Source organism: Manis javanica, chromosome 12 (genome assembly GCF_040802235.1).
Source record: "Manis javanica isolate MJ-LG chromosome 12, MJ_LKY, whole genome shotgun sequence".
NCBI classification, from domain to species: Eukaryota; Metazoa; Chordata; class Mammalia; order Pholidota; family Manidae; genus Manis; species Manis javanica.
The window spans coordinates 73021453-73034531 of record NC_133167.1 but is presented as its reverse complement, the minus strand read 5'-3'; the positions used below and the strand labels follow the sequence as shown (position 1 = coordinate 73034531).

General features: G+C 36.0%; 1 protein-coding gene across 17 annotated transcripts in view; it reads right to left on the bottom strand.

Annotated features, from left to right (window-relative positions):
• LOC140845109 (bifunctional 3'-5' exonuclease/ATP-dependent helicase WRN-like) overlaps positions 1-13079 on the bottom strand; it is a 290063-nt gene that overhangs the window by 17576 nt on the left and 259408 nt on the right. For 5 of the 17 annotated variants that reach the window (XM_073218859.1, XM_073218860.1, XM_073218858.1 and 2 more), the window contains 3 exons: positions 12178-12306; positions 9799-9961; positions 4376-9079 (listed from right to left, as the gene is read on the bottom strand). In XM_073218859.1, the coding sequence (XP_073074960.1) occupies positions 8976-9079; positions 9799-9961; positions 12178-12306 (396 nt within the window). In that variant the 3' untranslated portion in view covers positions 4376-8975. The other 12 variants (XR_012123809.1, XR_012123805.1, XR_012123810.1 and 9 more) reach the window with 8 other exon arrangements.

The following is a 13079-nucleotide window of genomic DNA, read 5'->3' as shown; positions in this document are numbered from 1 at the left end:
TATGCATGCTTAGCATATCTTTACATGGTTGTTAGACATATTTTCATAGACACTAGTCAGAGTAAATTAACATGGATTGACTTTATAAGAGATCATTTCTGACTGGCATTCTGGAACTGGGAAGAGTTTGTTCATCTCAAATGGATTATTATTTCCTCATAGAAGAAAAAATAAATTTATCGATATTTGGTCTGACCCTTTGGGTGACTAATTTCTTGCTTGTACACTAAGGGCAGTAGCAAACATTTTCTGAAATCAAGTTTGTTAAGAGTTTATTTAGACTGTTGTATAATAAAATGAGTATCTATCTGATTTTCCTTTAAAAAAAAAAGGCAGTAACCAATTAGCAAGAAAAAATAGCTTGTGCCTCCATCACCATACTGAATGCAGACAGCATCTGATCATGTCACCATTTCCGTATACGGTTATCTTTCCAGCTGATGGGAGGTCTCACTTCCCTAATAAGCCGTCTCCCACAACAGAGGCCATTAGTCTAGCCATAAGCAAAGTGAAAAAAAGAAACAAGGAAATCCTTTCTGAGTTCAGCTGAACATTGCCATTTTCTATTTTGTTTTTGCTACTCTTTGAATGCCCTCTTCAAGTTTGAATATCCTCTTGTCATTATTGGAAATTCAGATATTGCCTGAGTCCTTTCTTGCCGACACCAGGCAAGCAGTGGATCTGATGAAGGCAAGGCTCTAGGTTGCAGAGAAAACAAGAACAAATAAGCCTGCCTTGGCTTAGTGTGAGTGAGTGAAACCTACAACCCTCTGTGTTAGCACTATGTCAGAGATCAGAGTACCACCCAGGAAACGTCATGTGTGGCACTAATGGAGTTATTTAGAAATTTGGAGTCTTTTCTTTGCCATAGCATTGCACGTAGGGGCATAGCACTCATGGTTCCAAAGAAATAAGAGTGTCTGATTTCTTGAATCCATAAGAGACTGCCTAGCAGTCTGTACATTTTCCATGAAATGTGTTAGGCCTGAGAGTGTTACAGCCTAATCTCAATCCAGCTCTGGATTCCTTACTAACGTGGCATCTGAACTAAAATATCAAATATAAAAATAGCATTTGCTAAAAATACCACAGAATGTGATATATTTGAGAAGAATTTGACTTTTGTGACTTGTTATACTTTATGTAACAGATAAGTGTACACTTTTCAGATCCATCACAGGTAATTTAGTTCAGGCTGAAATAGACAAGTCTCTTCTTGCAGTTTGAATATGAACTGCTATTGAAACTGAGACTACCAAAAAAAATGTTGAATTCCTAAAACAAATTGAATAGCCATTTTAAGTACTGTACAACCCGGAAGGTTGTTTCTAAAAATAAGGTCTCACTGAATTCCCTGGAATACTGATTATCAAAGATCCCACTCTTAAGAAACTGCGAAGCTGTTACCCAAAAGCTGCACGATTTTATATTCCCACCGACAGTGCACAAGAGTTTCGATTACTCTATATCTTCATCAACACTTATTATTTTGTTTTGTTGATATAGCCATCTTCATGGGTGTGATGTCGTATGTCACTGTAGTTTTGATTTCTGTTTTCCTAATGACCAGTGATGTAGAGCATCTTTTTAGGTGTTTATTGGTCATTTGCATATCTTCTTTGGAGAAACATCTATGCACGTCCTTTGCCCATTTTTTACTGCTTGTTTTGACTGAGAAACTTAAGTTTCTAAAATCCATTTAAAGTGGGGGCAAATCCACCTGAATGGAAGTTGGGTGTTTTATCCTTGCCTCACCTTGAATAAGTTACTTAACTTCTGTCATCATCTTCTTCTCTTTTCTCAGAAGCTTGGTTTTCCAATGTGCAATTAGTAGGCAGTTACACCAAACTTTATGAAATCTAAAACAACATGCATGAAAGGCTTAATTTTTTTGTATATGGCTTCAAAATTTAGACCTTATAACAGGAAGAAAGTATTTAAAAGCCTATGCCTCATTTTCAGCGAATGTAGTTGTGACTTTCACTCTATTTGAGCATTGGTTCCCAAAGTAGTTTTTTGCTTAGACGAACCTTTCTTCTCCAGGGCAGAGTCATTTAATAACTTTTTTTAGCATCTGCCTCCTCATTTCCAACAGTGACTCCACACTTTTATTATTTTATCCCATTTATTATGGATAGTAATTTTCTGAAGTGTGCCCTTTCCCCGTGTTCAGTTTGAAATTGTGCAAACCTGCCACATCTATGTCCCATTGTTAATATTACAAAACAAAGCCCTAAAATTAACAACAGAATACTTTGTATATGGGATTGAAATCACTTTCTGTATGTCACTTTCTGCTTAAAACTGACACAAATAAAAGTATTCACAAATGAAATGAAAGATTTTAGCGGCTTTATGATGGCTCATGAATATGAATTCTGCCCTTTCATTGTTATCACAGATACTGGTGTTTTGGGTCAAATAGACAACTTGTTCTTGCATAATCATCCCATATTTGAAGCTTATGTTTTGCATAAAGGAGTTGATTAAGTTTTACGGAATTTTGTAAAGTTTAGTTCTGCATCAGCTGAGCATGACTTAAAGAGGCAAATCTGTCAACAGCACTAAAGGAGGTTAAAACACTGCAATTTACATTAAAAAGCCACAAAGGGAACTTATGTGTCAAAGGGTCTATAATGGGTGGCAAAAAGAAATAAAGATAATCTAATATATACATTTCTGTGCCTCATTTCCCTCAGCAGTAAACGGGAATAAAAATGTTAACTAACCATTGCTAGTGCTTTCTTTACACCAGGCATGACTCTCAGTGTTTTACATGCATTACTCCATATAACCCTCCCCGAAGCCAGTGACTATTTTATAATTTACCCAAGTTCACAGCCTTGTCTCTCTCTACTGCCTCTTCTTAAATGTACAACATCCTGTCTGCTCCTGGAGTTTAGTTCACACAGGCCACATCCTGGGGACTGTTTCTGTCAAAAGGCCTGTTTGGATCAAGTTATTCTCATTGCTACATCTAGGCACATGGAATCATATACCCTCTGGCCTGAGACCTTGAAACGTAGTGAGGGTGTCTCAGTCCCATGTGCTACTAAGGACAATAAGGACGGTTAAGAGGATAGTCCTGAAAGCAGTGCCATGGACTTTAACTTATTTGAGAAGGAGAATGGATTGCAGGAGAATATCAGAGGGGCCAAAGTAGGGAGCCCAGCATAGCTGAATTATTTCAGATATAAAGAGATTATTGTGAGATTAAGGGAAAAAAAGGTTAAGTCTGTATTATTACCAACAAAGAATCATGACATACCAACAAACCTGAAGCAAAAGAAAGGGTTCAAGAAAAAGAAAAATCAAAGTTAAGTACAAGTTCTTGAGTCTAGGGTCCCAGAAAAGCAGTTTTGGAGAAGGGAGACAGTTTGGAAGAGCCAAGTGTGCTATTGGCAGATATGGTATACATACACCATAAATGAAATGAAAGTGGTCACTTCATATAAACCACAATATTTGATTAATCAAAATATCACATTCCCCAATATACTGAATAGCAAGCCAAAACAAAACAAACATGATTCTGTTTTCAGGGACAAATTCTTGATACTGCCAGTTTTCTGATAAAATATATATACTGCTTCCAAGATAAGAAATTATTTTAACTTTGTAAAATGTAAATACACCACGGCGGTGTATTTTTAAACTAGTTTGAATTAGTTTCTATTAAATTCCACCATACCATTTCCAACATGATACAAAATATGGGGTTTCTGAGATTGGAGCCTCTGAATTGCCATTTTCTTAATACCTTCCCCAGCAAAGATATTTCACAACAAGGCACTCAAAAAATGCTTTTGAATTGTATCATCCTTTTATGTTTTGTTTCAAATTCTTAAACCACTTCACCGTGTCCAATTTTTACTACCTATTCCATTACAATTGTCTTTTCGTATTTTCAAGCGCTTTTATTATTTCTCGCCTGTATCTCATTTCTCATTTCCTCCCAAACTTTGTTCCCTTGTGGATAAAGTATCTTTTTATTCCTTTGGCTCTTACTCCAGGCATTTCACTTTCTACTTCTAAAAGAAGTTTTTGTGCTTTTTTCAACTGGATTATAGAATCTAACTGCCAACACCCTTCTATATTGAGTTACAACACAAAAGCAGCTGATGTAAAACAACCAAACTAATAAGCCATTCATTCATCATTCTATTGCAGCTTGGTAATCCCTACTTTCTTCAATTATAAATTATCTCATTACACTATTATGTCATTACAATATGTCTAGCTTGATCTTCATCAATCAGTATTTTAGAAGAAAAAAGCAATCTTGGACTCACCTACCTGAAATGAAGCTTCACAATCATACCATTAGAAAAATTAGAATGACAGGTTTCAGGGCAAGTCAAAAATATCTGTTGAAACAAAAAAGTTTCATATCCATTGATTGAGATATTTATTTTATCAAATTGAAATGCCTGCATTATTTATAATAGCAAAAACATGAAAAAATATTACTGACATGTCTTTCAAAAGGACAATGGCGTAACATATTATATGAAACACTGAATATATAAATGAACAATGGCCAGACCGTATGTGATGATAGAACTCTGACCCAACAACCAGTCCAGGAAGCCAAGCAGAAATCTCTGAAGCGGGCAGCCCAGAATGAGCAGGACTTTGTGACTGCCAGCTTCCCTATTTTTTTGTGCCAGCTTCCAACTCAGGATCAACCAGAGAAAGCCAAATAAGCTCCCAAACCAAACACATAATGCTTCCAGTTAGCCTGCTTCCAGCTTCTCACTGTCCCCAGTCTCTAACCAGTACACCCCAGGTCTTTCTTTCTTTTCACTATAAAGCTTTTGCACTCTGTGCCTGTCTTTGAGCATCTACCAAATGCAAGCGATGGTAGTTAACTCCCTTGTCCTAGCAAGCTCAGAGTAAATAAATTGTTCTCATTTGGGTGGTCTTTGTTTGGTCCCACATATGGGCGATCTCCATTTAACAGAATAGCCTACATCTTTTAAAAAGAATCAGAAGACATATTTTTAGAGGACAAAGCAAGATGCACTCAATAGGAACTCTGATACACTTTAGAACACAAGTTAGATCAGTATCTAGTAAAACTGAAGATGCACCTACTTACTCTATGACTAGATTAGTTCAGTCTTAGGCAAAATACTAGAGATTTTTCTTGCACATAAACACTAGGTATAAAAATATCAATAGCCTATTTCTTTGTAATGCAAAGAAAGAAACAATTCAAATGATCATAATTGGATGATTAGATCAATAAACTGTATTACAGTCACACAAAGGGAGCCTATGGAGCTTCAAAAATTGATAAACAAGAGCTGTATGCATTAACATCAGTGAATCTTGAGGAAACAAGGTAACTTAGAATACATGTAGAATTATACCATTTATATGCACATCAAGCCAGACAAAATTTTAAAACCTATGGTTTTAGTATACTATAAAAATAGTAAAAATATAAGGAAATATAAAGAAAAGCAAAGAAATACTTGAATTTAAGACAGTGAGGAAAGAGAAGTATAATTTGGAAGAACATACATACAGCTTCAAGAATATTGATGATGTTCTATTTCTTAAGATTTTTTTTACCACTCTTTAAAATGGACATTTATGCATTACCTATATTTTTGTATGCATGCTTTCTATCCTGCTAAAATATTTTTATTAAAAGCAAGTTACATATTCTGAAATTCCTAAGAAAAGGCACAGAACTTAGAATAGCTAAAATAATTTTGAAAAACAACAAAGTAGGAGAAATCACTCCCCAGATGTTAACATTTACTTAAGTATGTAATAAGGAGAGTGGGGTATTGGACATCTGTAGGCCAAAGAAAATGAGCCTTAGTCTAAATTCCACATCATACAAAATATTAACTCAAAATGAATCATGCACTTCAATGTAAAACATAAAATATAAAACTTAAAAAAAGCATAGGAGAAAATATTCCTTATCTAATTGCTAGACAGAATCCTATGACACCAAAAACATGTATGACCCATAAAAACAAGAACTGAAAAACTGTATTTCATCAAAATTTAAAACTTTTGCTCTGTAAGAGTCCCTGTAAAAAGGATAAAAAGACAAATTTCAGACTGGGAATCATTTTGCAGTTCACATATCCAACACCAACAAGGGACTTGTATCTAGAATATATGAAGAACTCGCAAAACTCAACAGTTAAAACAAAAAAATCTAATTAGAAAATGGGTAAGACATAAAGAGACATTCCCACTGCATTAGTACCACTGCATCAGTACCACTGCCATAAAGAAATATTGCAGATGGGGTATGACTTGAACAACAGAAAGTTATTTCCTCAGAGCTCCGGGGCCGAGCAGTCCCAGATCACAAAGTTAGCAGGCTTGGTTTCTTCTGAAGCCTCTCTCTTTGGCTCGCAGATGGCGGCTTTCTCACTGTCCTCACGTGATCTTTCCATTGTGTGCTCGCATCTCTGTGCGTGCCCAAATTTCCCTTCTTATAAGGACACCAGTCTGAGTGGATTAGGGCCCACCCTAGAGGCTTTGTTTTCCCTTAATCATGTCTGTAAAGGCCCTATACAACAGTCACATTCTGAGGTGCTGGGGGCTAGGACTCAATATGTGAATTAGGAGGGGACATACTTCAGTCCATAAATAACGTATACAGATGGCAAATAAGCACATGAACAGAATTTCAACATCATTAGTTATTGGGTAAGTGCAAATGGAAATCATGATATACCACTGCACACGTATCAGAATGGCTAAAGTGAAAAGTAATAACACTAAATGATGGACAGTATCCAGAGAAACTGAGTCTCTCATACATTGTTGATGGGTTTGTAAAATAACATGGCAGCTCCTGAAAACAGTATATTAGTCACTTACAAAGTTAAACACAAACTTGCCAAGTGACATGTCAAAACCACACCTAGTTGCTTATTCAGGAGAAATGAAATCTTAGTCAATGCAAAGATTTGTACGTGAAAGTTCACTGCAGTCTTATTCACAATAGCCAAAACCTTGAAGCAATCCAAATGCCCATTTATTGGTGAATGGATAAATAAATAATGGTATAACTATAATAGAGAATACAAATTATCAATGGAAAAGAATATTAACAGCAATGTAAGGACATGGATGATCCTCAAAAACTGTGCAAAGTGAAAGTCAAACACAAAAGACTATATAATATATAATTGCATTCATATGAAGTTTTAAAAAGACAAAACTATAGGGACAGAAAGACCAGTGATTGCCTGGGCCAGTAATCAGGGAGGAAGGGCACAAAAAAGATTCTAGGGTATTAGAACTGTTTAATGATGGTAGTGGTAATTTTTACGTGACTGAATATATTCTAGGCTGAATTGCGTCCCCCTACAAGTGCATTGGTTGAAGTCCTAACCTTCAGTTATCTCCAAATATGACCACATTTGGACCCTGCATCTTCAAAAGAGGTAACAATTTACATGAGGCCATTGGGATCTGCCGTAAATCCAATATAACTGGTGTCCTTAGAAGAGGAAATTTGGACCTAGACACAACAGAGCAAAGACAACATGAAGACACAATGGGAAGATGGCCATGTACAAACCAAGGAGATGAACAGAATCTTCCCTTGGGGCCTTAGAAGGACCCAGCTCTGCCAACACCCGGGTCTTGGGCTTCCAGCCTCCAGAGCTGCGAGACAATAAGTTTCTGTTGTTTAAGTCACCCAGTCTGTGGTGCTTTGTATGACAGCCCTAAAAAACTAACAAGCATACAATTACTAAAATTCATTAAACTGCAACTTTAAAGTGGGTAGTCTATTATATGTAAAGTATACCAAATAAAGCTCGGGGTCGGGGGGAAAGTCCCACAAACATTAAAAATTATAATAAGCAAATTGTATTTCTGAAGGCTTTGGTTTTATTTGTTCCTTCATGCATATATGACTCAACTCCTCACACTGAACTACCCTGAAAGCAGTGACCACTGTTTTCTATCTGTCTCAAGGAGGAAATAAATAATGTGAAGAAATAATGCTGAAGAACAAGGTGAGAGCCAGATTTGGCTGGGAATCACTCAGCAAGGCCTTCTGTTCTGTAGGCTCCAAGTACTGTCAATTTCATGACCCAAATCAATGTAAGGGAACTGATAAACATTGACTTCATTGTGATAAGTGAGGTAGTTTGTTTGCTAAAACTGAAAAAACAGGAGATATAATGAGCAAGCTCTTTATGATAAGCCTTTCCATAGCCTGGAACTTTAAAATGAACCAATTTCTAATACATGTTAGGCAATGTCATTTTAAATTAAATTGTTAGTCTTTGTGCCTACTTTTCAGTGAAAAAAGACACTGACTCCTAATGCATAGTTTTTATGAGAGAAGCAAAGCAATTCCAAGAAAGTCCTCGGGAGCTTTCTCCAAACAACACACTAAATGCACAAAACAAAACACTAATCAAGCAACTTCTATAAGGATTTGCTATTTTATTTGCTCTTCTTAGAGATTTACTGGTAATTGCACTCTTTCTTTTAGGAAAAAAAAGTTCATGTCATTTTTATTTCATGGTGGATAGAGAGTTGAAAAACAGATCATTGATTTTGTACAATATATCCTAGCAATGCCCTACATTTAAACAATGAGATGGCCCAACAGCACATGACCTTTGTAGCTGGAAGTTCAGATGAGGGTAAATGTAGGCAATTCTCCTTCTAGACTTATAAAGATGCAATGAGCAGCACTGCAGGCAGGATGGGGGATCACAATAACTGGGTTGCATTCCTTTCTTTTATTATTTTACTCTTTTTAAAACAACAAAAGACCTTTCGGGGATTCTAACCCATCTAGCATCCATCAAACCAATGGGGACAAATCACCCCAGTAAACGGAAGAAGGATAACATTTTGTGTAAATCACAATGAGAAATTTCTTAAGTGCCTACAGCATTACATAGATATTGATGAGAAATAACCAAGAAACTGGGAGAAACCTAGAAAACCTCGCTCCGAAAATCACAGAATCAGAAGCCTGGGAAGTTTATCTTGGCCTCGAAGTTCAGTGGATCAGAGAGAGACTGGACTGCCCATATCCTCTTGGCACCATTGGAATCAACAGGTCCTCGACCTATGGTTACAGGGAACCTTCATTGATTTCCAACCTGAAGAAGTCCACATCTACTCGTCCTTACTGTGGGGAGTCCTATCAACCCTTTCCTCCCAGTCCTCAAGCCCTCACTCCCTTCTCAGCCCCCGTTCAGCAGGAAGCAGACAGAGAGAAAGCAACGTCCACAACCCCATAGAGGAGAAAGGGGGGAATGAAGGGCCCCCGCCAGTAAGATGGCGAACTTCCGGCTTCTCTTCGGGTTCCTCGGCACCACCTGAAGCCCAAACACCTCTTGCCCCCCTCCCAATCCCAGCACCTAGCCAACAGCCACCAGCCCCGTAGAAGTGACACCTCAATCACCCCATGCCCCTTCCTATATAACCCAGCACCTTTTCCTAATAAAGCAGAATTCTCCGGTGAATTGCTGCTGTGTGTCGCTCCTTTCCTTTCAATGAGGTTGAAGTTAGAAAAGGACGAAAGTGCATTATTTGGGGATGAGTGTGAAATTTGTAATTGGAATCTAAAAAGGAATATAATAGTTTCTCAGACTCAGAATTTCCTGAGTGATAGTGGGAGGACTGTTTTCTAAAACAATAAAAGCATTACAAAAGCAAAGTTTTCATAATAGCATAAAGGGTTAATGCTGTTAAAGTAAAAAATATTTGTGCCCTGCTTGTTTACTCCCTCTGGGTTCAATCACTCCAGCCATTAAGGCTGCAGACGAGGGTCCTGGTCATCACCTGAGTTGATGGGAGGGTTTCGGATAACATCAGCAATAATCTTCTGAACCTCTGCAGTCAGGCCTGCTCGCTCGGTATCAAGTGGGTAGCCAGCTTTCACCGCCTGGGATAAGTGCATGCCAACCGCTGAGATGGGCAAAACCCTGTTCTCAGCCACACTCCTCTAGAGAAACAGCAGCAAAACAAACTGAGTGAGTTTTTTTTAAGTGCCCACTGAGTTGCAGGGAAACAAAATGTCCAAACCCTTCCAGGAGTAAATGGTCACTAAGAAATAAACAATGGATTAAACCTTCACTTAAAATTTTCACTTTAACTATTTCTTTAAAATACCCACATTAAGAACTCCACAGGTTCTACTTTTCACTTACTGTACTGAACAAAACAAAATCTAGCTTTAGCTAAAACATCAATCCTTGCCCCTCTAATTATTCACTTTAAAAATCTATCATTGGCAAAGAATAGTCATTCAGTTAATTGTATGTTTAATACTGCCACAACCTTTTGAAAATACAGTAAACTGTAATCCAATATTCTACTTGAAATAACACATGGTACTTTAGTTACACGAATTTCCAAGAAGGCAAATCTGAAAATGCTTAGTGATAACATAAGGCCCCATAAGCACTCTATAAACTATTTTTGAGATCTTAATAGGTGTTTTATATTGACTCTGTTCATAAAATAATAACAACCCCAATTTAACAAGGGCTGTCATCATTTACCTAGTATTGAACTTAACAAGAATTGTATTAAATTTAGGTCAATACTATATATTCATGCAGCTTTTTAAACAAACATAGCTCCAAACCCATTAAGATGCTTATTAGGTAAAATAGTCATCTAAACATTCAGGAAGTTAAAACACTCAGCTTTAAATTATTTAATGATACTCCCTTTTAATACATCTCGAAAGTCTGAATTTGGACAGTATTTGCATGAATGTTGATACTTTCATAGAATAGATCGTTTCAAACTATTATTTTCATCCTTCAAAGGTAGGTTTTAAGTTACTTTCATTAACTGTCTACCCTTTTCTATTACACAGTGTGCACCATGTGTGTATAATATCAGCGTTATTTGATATGAGGCATCAAATTACCTAACACTAATTGTATTATTGCTCCTGATTAATTAGTCTTAGGCATGTTTAATTTTGTGGTTAACTGGCAAGACCCTCAGACTCCTGGGAGGAACAGATAATTACACCATGATATTACACAATAGTTAACAATCAAATAAGAGCAAAAGATATAAATGAAGATATACCACTCTTCACATTTTTAACCACATGTATGTGTAATGTTATACAAGAAACCTCATATCATGGCTAAGTAGTAGAATGCACTACATTCAGAAAATTTAGAGGCTATCCCAAATTTCCTTAGTAACTGTATCTAGTTATACCATACACATAGGGATAAAGGGAAGTTACTGTATAAGTAAGAGACTGAACTTAACATTCCTGTTTATCATGTAATTTGTTTCAAAATTAGTACAGTGGAATTATTCGGCTTCTTCTGTAATGGCTTTTGTATTTTTGATTAAGCAATTTGATTTTCTAATTAGGATATCGATTAAGTGATTAAGACAAGCTAAGGACTGTTTATCCTTATTTATACTGGAACGTAACCTGAATAAAAACCTGTAATGTCGCCTAGCAGATAGAGACAAAGAGAACAGGAAAAGCAGGCATTAGACCACATCGCCTTGTCCAAATCAATTTAATGTCAGAGAGGACCGGAATTCAAATTAGTTAAACTGAGCTGGAAGCCTTATTCTGTCCCATTTTATATATTAAAAAATCCTCAACAGCCTTAAGGATTCATGCCAGAACAATGAAATATTAAGTGTGGTCACTTTTCACAGTAATTACATGTTTTTCAAAGAGCATCCAGCATGGCTGAAAAACAGAGCAGTACTAGAGATGCAGAGTGAAAAGCAAGTTTACTGCTGTTTCTAACTGATTTCTATCTTCTTGGACATCCTTCCAGAGATATGCTAAGCAGGAATTAAAAAAAAAAACCAGTCTTAAAATATGGCTGCTCTATTCAAACAGTTAGTGTTTGAATATCACATGATATTGTACATAAAAATCCCTAAAGAATCTCTAAACAATAAATGTATGTTTCACTACCTCTGCTGCACTCTCTGCATAGAATCATGGCCAAACTACACTTGCTGTTTTTACTTGACAGAGAGAGTCCCAACAGAGAAAGAAAATGGCATTCCGTCCTAAAATTAAATAGAAAATGGAACAATATCAAATATTGTAGGACTAGAAGAAATTTATCCCAATTCACAACATTAATACTAAAAAGTTGTTAAGACACATATTTAGAAAACCTTTTTAATTCCCTCTAACTTGAAAATAACGCTTACCAAAGACATCTTCTTTTCTTGGAACAACGAATATGTGACGGCCACAGACTGTGAAAGTGTGCAGAGTTCATTTTTTGCCACCAAACTTTTCTTCTGTTCTTGAAGTTTTGTACTTGAAAAGAAGTTTGTCTACAAAATATAAAATGCAGCATAAGTGATCAGTAGTAATATCAATATAACAATAGATATCAATATGATCATTAGGCATTAGGGAAAAAGAACACAAATAAAACCTCTAAGTAACAGTCAAAAGTTCTCTTTTTATGAGGAGCACAAAAAGCAGCTTAATTTTGTTTTGTTTCTACATACTGATTTTAAAAAGTAAAGTAAGGCTAAAGGGAAAAAGTTTTTAATAAAATATTTATAATAACAAACATAGTTGTAGAACAAGAAATTTCTCATCTTCCCTTAGCCAATGAGGGAATAAAAAATAAACAATACTGTAGACCATTCTGCCTGTAAATGAGTCCCCTATCTCCTCTAGGTGAATACTGGACAAATGAATAAACAATTAATATTCAAATTTTGGTACTATAGCCACAAATTCTGCTACTATATCATATTATCATAACTATATATATATATATATATATATATATATATATATATAAAATTTTAAAACATACATACAAACTATTGCTGTAAACTTGAACGATCGTGTAAAATCTTAAATATAGGTTCCTTAAGAACATTTAAAAGAAGAAAGGGAGGAAAGGATTGAAAAATAAGATTAACAAAGAAATACCGGAATTTTTTTACAGCCTGCAAGAAAGGTAAAGACCAAGTGATAGTTATGAAAAAATTATATGATAACAATTCACAGAGATGCATGTTCCCTCCAAAGTGCCAACTTTACCTTCCAAAACATAACAGCAATACTAAATTAAAAGAATTAAATCCCA